The sequence below is a fragment of the Trachemys scripta genome, chromosome 16 (assembly GCF_013100865.1).
Source record: "Trachemys scripta elegans isolate TJP31775 chromosome 16, CAS_Tse_1.0, whole genome shotgun sequence".
NCBI classification, from domain to species: Eukaryota; Metazoa; Chordata; order Testudines; family Emydidae; genus Trachemys; species Trachemys scripta.
Window position 1 is genome coordinate 8,014,011 of NC_048313.1, and position 13,000 is coordinate 8,027,010.

The 13,000-nt window shown below is 58.2% G+C and overlaps 1 protein-coding gene across 1 annotated transcript; it reads left to right on the plus strand.

Moving 5' to 3' along the window:
- The first annotated feature begins 896 nt into the window (after positions 1-896).
- LOC117888573 (cytochrome P450 2B4-like) lies at positions 897-10,157 on the plus strand. Its single transcript, XM_034792108.1, has 9 exons — positions 897-1,079; positions 2,147-2,309; positions 3,087-3,236; positions 4,091-4,251; positions 4,784-4,960; positions 5,774-5,915; positions 7,358-7,545; positions 8,574-8,715; positions 9,854-10,157. Exons 1-9 carry the CDS (start codon positions 900-902, stop codon positions 10,033-10,035), a joined length of 1,485 nt encoding a protein of 494 aa, XP_034647999.1. The 5' UTR covers positions 897-899; the 3' UTR covers positions 10,036-10,157.
- Positions 10,158-13,000: the final 2,843 nt, after the last annotated feature.

A 13,000-nucleotide genomic window follows, 5' to 3' on the forward strand; every position in this document is an offset into this window, starting at 1 on the left:
GCCCCCCCGCCCCGCCCCCGTCAGAAAATGCTGATTCGTCAAAACGAAACTGTTCCAGGGAAATGTCTGTTTCTGGGACGCTTTCCTCAGGGCCGGGAGGGACTCGCTGGTCAAAGCCAGAGCCAGAAGTGAGCCCCAGGAAAAGCCGCTAGCTCGGGACCCGGATTCAGACAGAGCTCGGATTCACCCCTGGGGCTCCTAGGCCCCATGTGCGGGCCCCAGAGCTCTGGGGTAGCAAGAGGGGCTCTCCCCGGTGATTTCCTGTGAACAGTTTCCAGAGGCCTGTTTTCATCCCGCCGTGGCGCGAAGACGAGTGTTGAAACCTCCCCCCTCACGCGGTGAAATTCCCGCTTTCCGGCCAGCCTGGTCCCACGGCAACGGTCCCTAGCTCACTGGCACCGGCGGGGGCCAGAACGGGCTGAGTGCTCGGCGCGATTCTCGAGCCACCCGGCCTGGTTATTTAGCCCGGCTAGTTTTTAACGCTCTCCATTCCCAGGCACCCGGGATTGCTATCCAGGACCTACCACCGACGGTCTCTTTACACAGCGGGTACTGCTGTCTGAACCCCACACACACCCCCAGTTGGAAAATTACAATGAAAATAAAATAAAAATTGTTGAAATTTTCAGTGGAAAAATGCATCAACAAATATTTCTCCCAGTTTTCGGGGAGGGGTCTGACAAAACAAGCTTTTTGGGGGGATGCAGGTGCCTGGTGCTGTAATGTCTGTCCAGTGCAAAAGCCAGTTCTCCTGTCAGGAGAGTTTCCAGCCAGCCCCGCGTGCGAGGCCCGTGCGGCTCCAGGCCCCTGGGGCTGGGAATCGACCTTCAGTTCCTGCTCCTGGTCGAACTCCACCCAAGGGTGTGTACATATCACTTCCTCTTCCTCCTTCCCGCACCATGGATCTCTGGCCCGGCTTCACCTTCCCGCTGATCCTGCTCACGGCCTTCTTGCTTTTTCTGCTGTGGAGGGGGCACCAGGCCGGGCGGAGGAGCCTGCCCCCGGGCCCATGCCCACTGCCCCTCCTGGGCAACTTGCCGCAGTTGTGGGGACCGTCGTTGTTACGCTCTCTGCTGGAGGTGAGATCAGTTCCCGAGTGATTTCTTGCCCTTCGCCCCAAGGAGCAGGAGCCGTCGGGCTCTTGGTGGCAGAGGGAGACACAACCCCGACTCCAGGGACTGGCTCTCAGGATCTCCGCCTGGCGCGTCGGGGGCCAGCGGAGGGGGAGGCCGCCCCCAGCTCTTCCTAGGACGAACCGCACGGAGCTGGGGGGCAGCAGCTCCTCCCGAATCCGGCCTAACAGGCAAAGGGCCAAGCCACCCTGTCCTGCCGCCTCCCTGCACCCGAGTGGGCCGCGAGGCAGGAGATTCCTACAGGCCAAATGCTTGATTCGGCTCCCGGGCGTGTGCAGATCTGTAGCTGGGGTAAATAGATTTGGCCCCAGGCGTGTCCTTTCGGAGGCCGTGATGGGACAGACGCCCGAATGATTTTGGCTACAGACCAGCCCTTACGGCTAAGAGCTCATCTGCTTGGCCATGTTGAATACACAGTCGGGAACGGGCTGCTTCCCTCGCTGGGGGGGATATGTTCCCGGGCAGCGTAGTCCCGTCGAAGCTCGGCACACCGAGGAAACGCAGCGCTGGCTGCATGAATCCCGCAGCGCAGTTCATGGTGGGTGAGTTACCCCAGGCCGGGGTGGGTCGGTGGGACGGGCACCGGGCTGGCGAGCACAAGTTCTAACCCAGAGCGGATCCGAAGCAGGTTCCTCGGTTTGGTTGGGGTTTCTCCACCTCGTGGAAAATTTCAACCTTTTGTCAAAAAGTGAAAACTTCTGGGACGTTGGCAAGTGAAAACCAAACGTTTCCAGCCCCACCCATCCGGGCTTCACCAAGCTGCACATTTTGTGTTTGGTCAAAAACAACCAGCGATAATAACAGTTCGGGGGAAGTTTTTCAACCAGCCCCGTGCGTGGCCGTGGATGAACCAGTTTGCTTTGGTGCCTCAGTTTCCCTGTCTCTAGAACAGAGTCAGTGATAATGCTCACCCGCCCAGTGCCACCCGGGGTTAATTAGCTAAACATTGGCCCAGCGCATGCACGTGTAGGAGACCCGAGTATCCGAACGTAACATCCGCTTCCCTGCTGCAGCTCCGAGACAAGTACGGCCCAGTGTTCACCATCTACTTGGGGGCGCAGCGGGCCGTGGTGCTGTGGGGCTACGAGGCGGTGAAGGAAGCCCTGGTGGACCAAGCGGAGGAGTTCGGTGGCCGAGAGGGGTTAGCTCTTGTGGACAGGACCAGCAAGGGCAATGGTGAGGAACAGTCTGGTTCACGGCGTCACGGCAGCTCAGGTCGGGAATCAGCGTCCTGGGACGCTGACGGAAAACCCCAAACGCATCCAGCCCCGGACCAAAGCAACCCCAAGGGGAAATTCACACCTTTGAAAAACCCAAATCACACCCTCGCCCCCCAGCAGAGGTTTCACCCCACAAAGCAGCCTCAACACAGAGCCTGGAGTCCACTGGGGGCTTTACTCCTGCTCTCGATTTCCCCAGGGGAGCGCTCAGGCACTCTCCTCGCGGATGTCGGGGACGGACAGACAGACGGAAGGGGGTGTGCGGAGACAGACAGAAAACCTGCGATTCTCCCCGACTGAGTCTGGGCCAGCCCCAAGCATTCAAAAATTCGTGAGCCAGCTGCCAAAAAACCCTGAGGGTTTTTTTAAAGCCAAATCACCGGCTATTTTAAAAATAACGAATGTCAGGTCCTTTTCTTTCACCTCCTGTTTCCTGAGTCTCCAGGGGTCACCTTTTCAAGCTTTTCCCCCCACACCCATTAGCGGTAGGAACTTCTTTAAATAAAAGCTGAGGTTCTCAGCTATCACGGGACTCCAGGAGCTGGGGCTTTAAGGAAAAACTCCCAAAGCCGCGAGAAACGGCAGCGCGGCGTTTTACCCACGATCTCTTGCAGAAGAACTTTTCTCCGCAGTGATCAGCGGGTGGGGAGGTCATTTCCGGCGTGGGGCTGAGACTCGAGCCCCGTTCGCTGGGAGGCGCGTGCCCACAGAGTGCCTTTCTGTCTATGCCCAGGGCTTTTCTTCAGCAACGGGGAGACGTGGCGCCAGATGCGCCGGTTTGCCCTCAGCACCCTGAGGGATTTCGGGATGGGGAAGAGGAGCATCGAGGAGCGGATCCAGGAGGAAGTCCGGTACCTGCTGGAGGAGTTCAGGAAGACAGAAGGTAACCTGGCTTTGGTATTTTCAAAGAACGGGGGTTGGTCCAACGTGGGTGTCTCCCACTGTCCCCCCCCGTTCCTTGTCCCATGACTCCAGACTCCCGGGAATTCCCACCTCCTTTTCCCTGTGTTCTTACTCAAGCTGGAGGGTTCCCAAGGGAAAATTTTGACCGTAAAATATCCATTCAAAATGATGCTGCAGGGCCTCTTGGGAATTGTAGTTCGGGTACCCCGTGTTCCCATTCTCCTCTACAGCCTGGGCAATCTGGCCAGACTACGACTCCCACGATGCATCACTTTCTCCCCTCTTGGTGGGGGGGCATGTGTCAAAGCCGTGGTGCATCAAGGGAGATGTAGTCCCGTCAGAGAGCCAGGCCAAGAGAAGAGAACAGAACGGAAGCATGAGGCACCTGGACTACACAACCCAGGAGTAGGGTGACCAGATATCCCGTTTTTAAAGGGACAGTCCCATTTTTGGGGGATTTTTCTTATATAGGCGCCTATTGCCCCCCACCCCCGTCCCGTTTTTTCACAGTTGCTCTCTGGGCACCCTACGCAGGAGACTCAGGGCCTCCTGCTGACACAAGCCATGTGCACCTCCCCCGCTGCAGCAGCCCTGGGGCGGCTCTAAGTTACGCCCCTGCTGCCATGGCCATGCCATGGGGTGGAGTGGGATCTCCGGAGTGCAGACCCGCTCCAGCCGTGCCCCTGGCATTTGAGGCTGGCGTGGAGGAGGCTCTCCACGTCCGTGTGCCCAGGCTCTCCACGCTGGGCAGGGGGGCTTCCTCTGCTCCTCCAGCCCCTTTGTGCCAGTGGGACCGAGCCCCGCACTTAAGCAGCTCTCGGACCTGGCCGCCAGGGATGCCCTTGGACCCCACCTTCATGCTGCGGCGCTCCGTCTCCAACGTCATCTGCTCCGTGGTCTTCGGGGCGCGGTTCAGCTACGAGGATGAGGAGTTCCAGACGCTGCTCGACCTGATCCAGGCGAACGTCCGGCGCGTGGACACCATCTGGGTGCAGGTAAGAGCCCCTGCGGGGTGGGTTAGCGAGGCCCGGCCGGGCTGGCCCTTTGCATCCCACCTGTGATCTCCCCCCAGGTGGGTCGTCAGCAGGGACTGGATCGGAGAGCTCCAGCCCCCAGAACACAGGCTGCTCTGCCGGTTGAACCAAAGGAGCAGCTCCCTCAGCTGGTAGCGGTAGTAGCTCGTATCCGCTCTGTGGACCGGCCAATAGAGGGCGAAAGATCGTTGCTGCCCAGACCCCGGCCGAGATCAGGGCCCCGTCGCGCCTGGCGCTGCCCAGACCCCAGCCAAGATCTAATCCTGTCCTCTAACCCCTCCCAGCTGGGTGTCAGCACAGGGCCTAGGTGCTGCTTAACCACCTCCCCCAGACCCCACTTAACACCCCCCAGGCCTAGGCATGGCTGAAGGGGGACCTCAGCGGTGCCCTAGGCCTGCTACTGAGTTCTCTGCTCCGGGGGGTTGGGGGATCTCGCCCCACGCACGAGGGAATCACTTGGCACCCACTGCGACCCCTTCGTTACGCCCGGCAGCTCTACAACCTCTTCCCCGCCATCATGAACCACCTGCCCGGCCCTCACAACCGGCTCTTCGAGAACTTCGAGGAGCAGAAGCGCTACGTGGCCAGGGTCGTCCGGAAGCACAAAGAGACCCTGGACCCGTCCTCCCCGCGGGACTACACAGACGCCTTCCTGATCCGGATGCAGCAGGTCAGGGCCGTTAGCGGCGGCAACGGCAGGGCTGGCGCTCACCGGCTGGCACTCCTCGGCTCATTGACTGCAAGGCCAGAGGATCCTAGTGTGATCATCTAGTCTGACCTCCTGTGTAAACCAGGCCTGGTTTGGTGAAACCAGATTAGCCCAACTGGGGTGAAGCCCCCGTGTAGACACATTGATTCTGGTTTAGCTTCCACCTGTTCCTATCACTAAGGCTGGTTGGGAATTCAGCGAGAAAAACATTTGATCGTTGAGAAATGCCAATTCGGCAAAACCGAACCGTTCCACAGGAAAGGGTCGGTTTCAAGGAATTTCTCGATGTAGAAAAAATTTGAAGGTTCAAAATTGTCCATATGCCCCGTTTCCAAATGAAAATTTTCATTTTTCCAGCTGAACGTGACTTTTTGTTTTGAAATTCCAGCGGAGCACAAAATATGTATTAGTTGTTGTTTTTTAAAAAATGCTAAAAATTGAAGCAAAACGACCCATTTTAGTCCGATTTTCAATTCCCCAAAACATTCCAAATTTTGACATTCGGGACAGGGGAAAAAAAACGTCCAAAATCTCGACCGTTTTCACAAGACAGGAAAACTGCTTCCCAGCAAGATCTAGAACGGGCTCGGGTGACCCTCACCCAAAGAGAGCCTGGCTGAAACCAACATCAGAACATCTGAATTTATCCAGCGTTATCAGAATAGCCCCCTTGCTAGACCATCCTCCCAGCGCTTGAAATCAGAGCGCTCGAGAAAGCCACAGTTCTGCCCTGCAAGGGACTCACAACCTCTCCTCTGCACCCCTTGTCTCTAGGAGGAAAACGATCCGGACACCAAATTCCACCACGAAAATTTGATCCTCTCGTCACTGGATTTATTTTTCGCAGGCACGGAAACCACCAGCACCACGCTGAGATATGGGCTGCTGATTCTGCTGAAGTATCCTCACGTCACAGGTCTCCACTAGATCTGTCTAGGGGTGCCGGCTGAGCACTTCACAAACAGCCCCCACCCTAAATAGCCTCCCCTGGGAACCCTGCATCGGCAGCACTTTCCCCATCCAAGCACCTGTCCAGGGGGTTAAAACAAAGAAAACTTTATTCCTAGGTTCCAAGGCCAGAAGGGACCCCGACGGCCCTGGAACGCCCCAGAGAGAACCCCTCTGAACTGGAGCCAAGCTTTTAGAGAAACAAGCAATCTCGGCTGGAAAATGGCCAGTGATGGAGAACCCCCCAGCCTTTGGGAAGACGTTCCGCCCGCTAATGGCCCTGCCACCAAATTTCCAGTCTGATTTTGTTGAGCTTCAGCGAGTGGGAGGAGCGGGCGGGGGGGGTGGACAGACTAAAACTTGGGAAAACCAGCAATTAATTAAATCAACAGCCTCTATTAGGTAAGATCCACCCCAGGGTAACTCAACCTTCTGTCTCATCTGCAGTTGTGAGTAGAGATTGAGGCAATGCGCTCTAGAACTAGCCGCATCCCTTCTCCGTTGTGCCCCACTTACCGTTTGTTATCCAAGGCTGGCAGGGTGCAAACCACAGGCAGGGCTACTTTGGGGGCTCAGAACCTGCACAAAGCCCTCGCATACAGCAACCAATACACATTCATTACCCCTGTTCTTTCTCTTCTTTGGGCCTTGCCCAGATTCTATTTACCCAACCACACGAGACTACCATTTTAGTTATGGTGACCCCTCACCCTAGCCACATTCGGTGCAGTTCTCTTGTCCTTTCATTTCCCAGCTGGGATAAACATGTTTGATTATCCCCAGATTTAAAACTTAACTGATTTTTGACCAACTTGCCCCAAACTGTCACAGGAGTGAAATGCAAATGAGGCTTGGCCCATTTGTTCCCATGCTCACCAGCAGATGGCAACAGAGAGCTCCCGCTCTACCGAGCCTCTGTCCACCTGGTGTTCTCAAGCAGCTCCGGGCCGCTCTTCTCCCTGTTCACCAACAGGTGTCAATAACAAGCGCCCTATTCTCCAGGGCCCCAAAACACGCCCCCAGAGAGCAGGAACCCAGCGCTGCCCAGACACTGCCAAAGCATTTCCAGTCCAACTAGCTAAAGGAAGGGAGCCAAGGCCTGGAGATTTGTCACAGCTCACCCAGAAATCGAACCTACCACTCCTGACTCCAGTCTGGCTCGCCTAAGCACAAAGCCATGCCGCCAGTCCTTTAGGGACTCGCTTACCCCTTCTCTGTGGCTGTATTATGCAGGGCTAGCTGGGACTTGAACCTCGCTCACCTGAGCATTCGCCCATTGCCGTCACCATAAGACCAGCCTTGAGTAGCGTTGCCGGGCTGGGATTGAGAAATACCAGCACCTCAAGAGAAGGGAATGGCAGGGAAAGTGACCTTCACCCGGCTCATCTCTTAACTCTTTCGTTTGCACAGAAAGAATTCAGGAGGAGATTGAGCGAGTCATCGGCCAGGACCGCACCCTGGGCATGGAGGACAGGTCCAAGATGCCCTACACCGACGCTGTGATCCATGAGATTCAGAGGTTCGCGGACATCATTCCTCTGGGCGTTCCCCACTCGGTGACACGGGACACCCGGTTCAGGGGATACGCCATCCCTAAGGTACGCATGACATGGATCCCCTTCGTCCGAAACCCGAGCTGGGCCTCTTCGAGCTAGAACGGGGCGGAGCCGGGATCTTTCAGTTCTTGGGTCTTTTCAAAAAGCCGGGGTGAAAAACTGTTTCAGGCTGGACCGAAAATGAACCATGTTTGCATTTTTGCAGAGAACAGAAGAGTAAAAAAAGAAAAAGGAAATTGTTTCCGGCCGAAGGAAAGGTTTTGTCTCACTCTTGGCCGTTTTTAGATGTTTTGAAATGAAAAGTGGGCTCCAACTGAAAAAAACAACCCATTTCGTTTCAGAAATATTCCACAAAACAGAGTTTTCCCTCCAGAGTGACCAATCTGGCACAAAGGCCGCGAATTCCTGAACCATTTCAGTGTCGCCGTAGCTGCGTTTTTCACCAAAGTTTCAGACGAAAAGGGTTGGGCGGCTGCCGCTCTGTCCTCGTGGGGCCCCGTTCCCCAGCGCCCTGCCCCCGGTGTTGGTGGCTGCGCTTGTGCAAGGGAGCTGTTGGATTGGAATGATCAGCCTGGTGCACCAACCTTGCACGGGGTAGAAATGACAGCACGAGGCCTCGTGCGACTTGAGGGCAAAGCTGGTTTTGCTGCCCTCTAGTGGCTGGTCCCCTCAAGAATAGCTGCTGCTGGTTTGAGAATGAGGCTGAAAGTCACGGGTTCAAACCCTGCTAACGACCGCTGTCGGGGGTTGTTACCGTGACACTGGCCTGGTTTAACGAGAGGGGCGTTATTTATAGCACAGCCAAGCCATGGGGCTAAGGATCCTTCCTGTGGTTATGTAGACTGTAGCTCGCTGGGGCAGGGACCGTCTCTCGCTCTGAGTCTGTGCAGCGCCCGGCACAAGGGGGGCTGCAGGATGGGCCCACGAGAAGGCCTCAAGCCCAGCCCTGAGGAGGACCAAATACCTCTGGGGAGGCAGGCGCCATCCATCTCTAGGGAAGGCCCATAAGCATCCATGCTCTTCGATCTGGAGCCGTTTCCGCTAAGCCAGGTCTGAACTCTCCCCTCCAGGGCACGGCCATCTTTCCCGTCTTGCATTCCGTCCTGCACGACCCCGCGCAATTCGAAGACCCGGAGACCTTCGACCCCGGGCATTTCCTGGACGAGGCGGGTGGATTTCAGAAGAACGCGGCATTCATGGCCTTCTCCGCAGGTCGGTTCTGGGCTCCCTTTAGCAGCTGCATTTGCAGGGTGCCCGCCCAGGGGCAAAAGCAGAGCTCCATCTCCCGGCGGTGCGGTGCCACGCGCGCCAGAAACGACGCTGCCCGAGGCCACCAGCATAGATCCTGCCCCTGTGCACAGGCCTAGACACCCACAACGGCCTCTTTCGAGGACTTCCGTGGGGCGTAGGGCTTGCGTGGGCCCCCTGTGCCGGGTGAACACCAGCAGATGAGCGAGGGCTCGTCGGGATGTGTGATGCGGGTGGCAATGTGGGATTTTTGAAGGACGGGGTCTCCTTGTCTCCCCAGCCCCCTCCAGACTCCAAGCCGGGGAGATGTTCCCTCAGCTCGGTCCCTGCTGGTTCTTCATACAGCAAAACCCGCTGCCCCGGGGGCTGAGCAAGGGTCGCAGCTCCCGCGCTCCTGGGAAGCACCCAACGGTTTCAGACCCGGGCTCCTCGCGCTGGCGTCGGAGCACCTCCTCTGTCCATTAGCTGGGCAAATGGAAGTCCCCGGGGCACTCCCTGGAGTCCTTGGCGTGTGTGCGGGAAGCTGAACCCAGGTGTGGTCAGGACGGGGCATTAAACCCCCTTGTGCACCACACAGCCTGGAGCTGCTGGGTCCAGGTGTCACTTACAGCAACCTCAGGGCTGCTCTAATTCATGATCCATCCCCTATGGGTCCTACAGGGCAGGGAATAGCCACAACGCAGTGCGCTCTGACAACACCCCGATCCGCCCCCTTTGGGCCCTGGGGGGCAGGGAATAGCCACAGCACAGTGCACTCTGGCCACGCCCCCAATCTGCCCCCTATGGGCCCTATGGGGCAGGGAATAGCCCCAGCGCAGTGCGCTCTGACCACACCCCGATCCGCCCCCTGTGGGCCCTGGGGGGCAGGGAATAGCCCCAGTACAGCGCACTCCGGCCAGGCTCCGATCCGCCCCATATGCTGGCGGCTGTGCAAGGTGGGTGCAGGGCCGCTATGCCAGCGCCACACGGGGCAGGGAGGCCCCTGCTTGGGGGGGATTCTGAGGGAGCCTGGGAATCGGGCCCCGGGGATGTGGATCCGCAATCTTCTTTCCAGGGGGCTACGCAAAGACCCCCAGCAAATAACGCCCGTGGCTCTTTGCAGGGAAGCGGGCGTGTCCCGGCGAGGGCCTGGCCCGCATGGAGCTCTTCCTCTACTTCACCTCCATCCTGCAGCGCTTCGCCCTCCGCTCGCCTGCCCACCCGCAGGACCTCGACATCACCCCCGAGTACCACGGCTTCGGCAAGGTGCCGCGCGGGTATCAGCTGCAGCTCGTCCCCCGCTGAACGCCAGCAGCCATGCCACGGCGGTCAGGCCCAGTTCCCCGTCGGCCTGCACCTCGCACAGCGCGTTACACGGGTGCAAAACACTATCGGGGCCAGGCAGAAGCATTGTGCACATGAGAAAACCAGGAGCGTGGCTGTGGAGGATCCCACGTGGGTGTGTGAGCCCAGCTCTGTGTGTGTGTGTGTGTGTGTGTGTGTGTGTGTCCCTGCAGGGGGGGCCGGGAGGGCAGAGCCCTGTGTGTGTGTGTGTGTGTGTACTGCCCCCTGCTGGAAGGACTGAGCCCTGCTCTGCGTGTGTGTGTGTGTGTGTGTGTGTGTACTGCCCCCTGCTGGAGGGACTGAGCCCTGCTCTGTGTGTGTGTGCGTGTGCAAGACACACTAGATACACTCGCCGTGTCCGTGGTCTGCCTGAAGCCGACTCCCCTTTGGCAAAGAGAAGCGGTTGAAATACAATCCAGTTTCGTTGTGCTCCGAGTGTCTTTTTACCTCTTCAGAGGGGAGCCGTGTTTGTCTGTATCAGCAAAAACAAGGAGACTGACAACTGTATTTGGGCCTCAGCTCTCCTGGGCTAAACCCACGTCAGCGGCTGCCCGGAGTGGAGCACACAGTAGGCAGGGCCGGCTCCAGGGCTTTTGCCACCCCAAGCAGCGCAAAAAAAAAAAAAAAAAGCCGCGATCGTGATCTGCGGCGGCAATTCGGCGGGAGATCCTTCGCTCCGAGCAAGAGTGAGGGTCTGTCCGCCGAATTGCCGCCCAACAGGTGGATGTGCCGCCCCCCTCCGGAGTGGCCGCCCCAAGCACCTGGCAAGGTGGTACCTGGAGCCGGCCCTGACAGTAGGAGCTCCATATATACACAGAGAACATGAACAAATGGGGGTTGCCATCCCAGCTATAAGGAGACTAATCAATTAAGATGAGCTATACCCAGCAGGAGGAAAAAAAACTTTTGTAGTGCTAATCAGGGTGGCCCATTTCCAACAGTTGACAAGAAGGTGTGAGCAACCGTAGGGAAAAGATTAGCCTGGGGGAATAGTTTTAGTGGGAGTGGCTGGGTCATTACACACAGGAATCTGTTTCCCCTACTGTTGCTCATACCTTCTTGTCAACTGTTGGAATGGGCCACCCTGATTAGCACAACAAAAGGTTTTTTTAATTAGTCTCGTTACAGCTGGTATGGCAACCCCCATTGGTTCATGTTCTGTGTGTATCTACACCTCTACCCAGATAGATCGCTTGCCTCGGGAGCAGGGCTGCCCAGAGGGGGGGGGGGGCAAGTGGGGCAATTTGCCCTGGGCCCTGCAGGGGCCCCCACGAGAGTTTTTTGGGGCCCCTGGAGCGGGGTCCTTCACTCGCTTCGGGGGCCCCAGAAAACTCTCACAGGCAGAGCCGGCTTTAGGCCAATTCAACCAATTCCCCTGAATCGGGCCCCGCGCCTAAGAGGGCCCCGTGCCCAAGCCCCGGTACGGCGTACCGGCAAGAGCAGTGCGCCGTACCGGGATGGCCCAGCTTCCCCAGGGGGCAATTTAAAGGGCCCAGGCCCTTTAAAGTGCCACCAGAGCCCCACTGCTGGAGCCCTGGGGTAGGGCTGCGGGGCTCTGGGGGCTATTTAAAAAGTCTGGGGCTCCCGCTGCCTCTACTGCCCCGGCCCTTTAAATAGCCGCCGGAGCCCTGCCGCTTCCCCAGGGCTCCTGCGGCTATTTAAAGGGCTGGGGCGGTAGAAGCAGGGGAGCCCCGGGCCCTTTAAATAGCCCCCAGAGCCCTGGGATAGCAGGGGGCTCGGGGGCGATTTAAAGGGCTGGGGCTCCAGCTGCCTCTGCTGCACCCCCTGCCCGCACCAGCCCCGCACCCCCTGCCCTGCTCGCAGCCAGCCCCTGTCTCCAGCCAGCCCTGCACCCCCTACCCGCCTCCAGCCCCGCCCCCCCCCCCCCCCCCCCGCCCCGCCCCCCCCCGCCCTGCCCGCAGCCAACCCCTGCTGCACCCTCTGCCCTGTCTCCAGACAACCCCTGCCGCACCCCCCCGCCCCCCGCTCCCCCCCCTGCCCTGTCTCCACACCCCCCCCGCCCCCCCCCCCTGCACCCCCTTCCCTGCCTGCAGCCAGTCCTGCCGCACCCCCTGCCCTGTCTCCAGCGAACCACTGAAGCACCCCCCTGCCTGAAGCCAGCCAGTCCCGCACTCCTCTGTCTCCAGCCCTGCCAACCCATGCCGCACCCCCCTGCAGCCCTGCTTGAAGCCAGCCCGCCCCACACACCCCTGTCTCCAGCCAGCCCCGCACCCCTTGCCCTGCCTGCAGCCAGACCCTACCTCCAGTCAGCCCCTGCCCTGCCTCAGCCAGCCCCATGTCCACTGGTGCCCTGTAGTTCCCAGGGCAGTAACCCTGCACACCTGCTTCAATGAGGGGGGCAGGGAGCAGCTGGGACCCACACATGTGCACAATAGGGTGACCAGACAGCAAGTGTGAAAAATTGGGACGGGGGTGGGGGGTAATAGGATCCTATATAAGAAAAAGACCCAAAAATTGGGACTGTCCCTATAAAATCGAAACATCTGGTCACCCTAGCACACCCCCAGAGAGTGGCAGGGACCCACACATTTGAAACAGAGCTCATTAATAACCGACCAACAGCATATATGACGCAATGTACATAATATATAATTTTATTATTTATATAGTTATGGAAAGTAAATAATACATGGAAGAAATGAAAGGGGTTTTTTTTTTTTTAGTCATCCCTGCCGGGGCCCCGCCGAAAATATTCGAATTGGGCCCCGCACTTCCTAAAGCCAGCCCTGCTCACAGGGCATGGGCCCCCAGAGCTTCTTCCACTCCAGGTCTTCGGTGGCCCCCTGAATCCTCTGGGTGGCCCTGCTTGGGAGCCAAAAAATCTTACTGTGTTATATTGAACTTGCTTTGATCTGCTGGAGCTTGCAGCCCCCCCAGGAGCGCTGCTTTACTGCGTTCTATCCGA

Bases quoted from the DNA above. Each gene is read 5' to 3' on its own strand.
- LOC117888573 (XM_034792108.1), top strand. From the start codon at position 900: ATGGATCTCTGGCCCGGCTTCACCTTCCCGCTGATCCTGCTCACGGCC. The intron at 4,961-5,773 runs GTCAGGGCCGTT...CCTTGTCTCTAG, and splicing joins TCCTGATCCGGATGCAGCAG to GAGGAAAACGATCCGGACAC. The intron at 8,716-9,853 runs GTCGGTTCTGGG...GGCTCTTTGCAG, and splicing joins ATTCATGGCCTTCTCCGCAG to GGAAGCGGGCGTGTCCCGGC.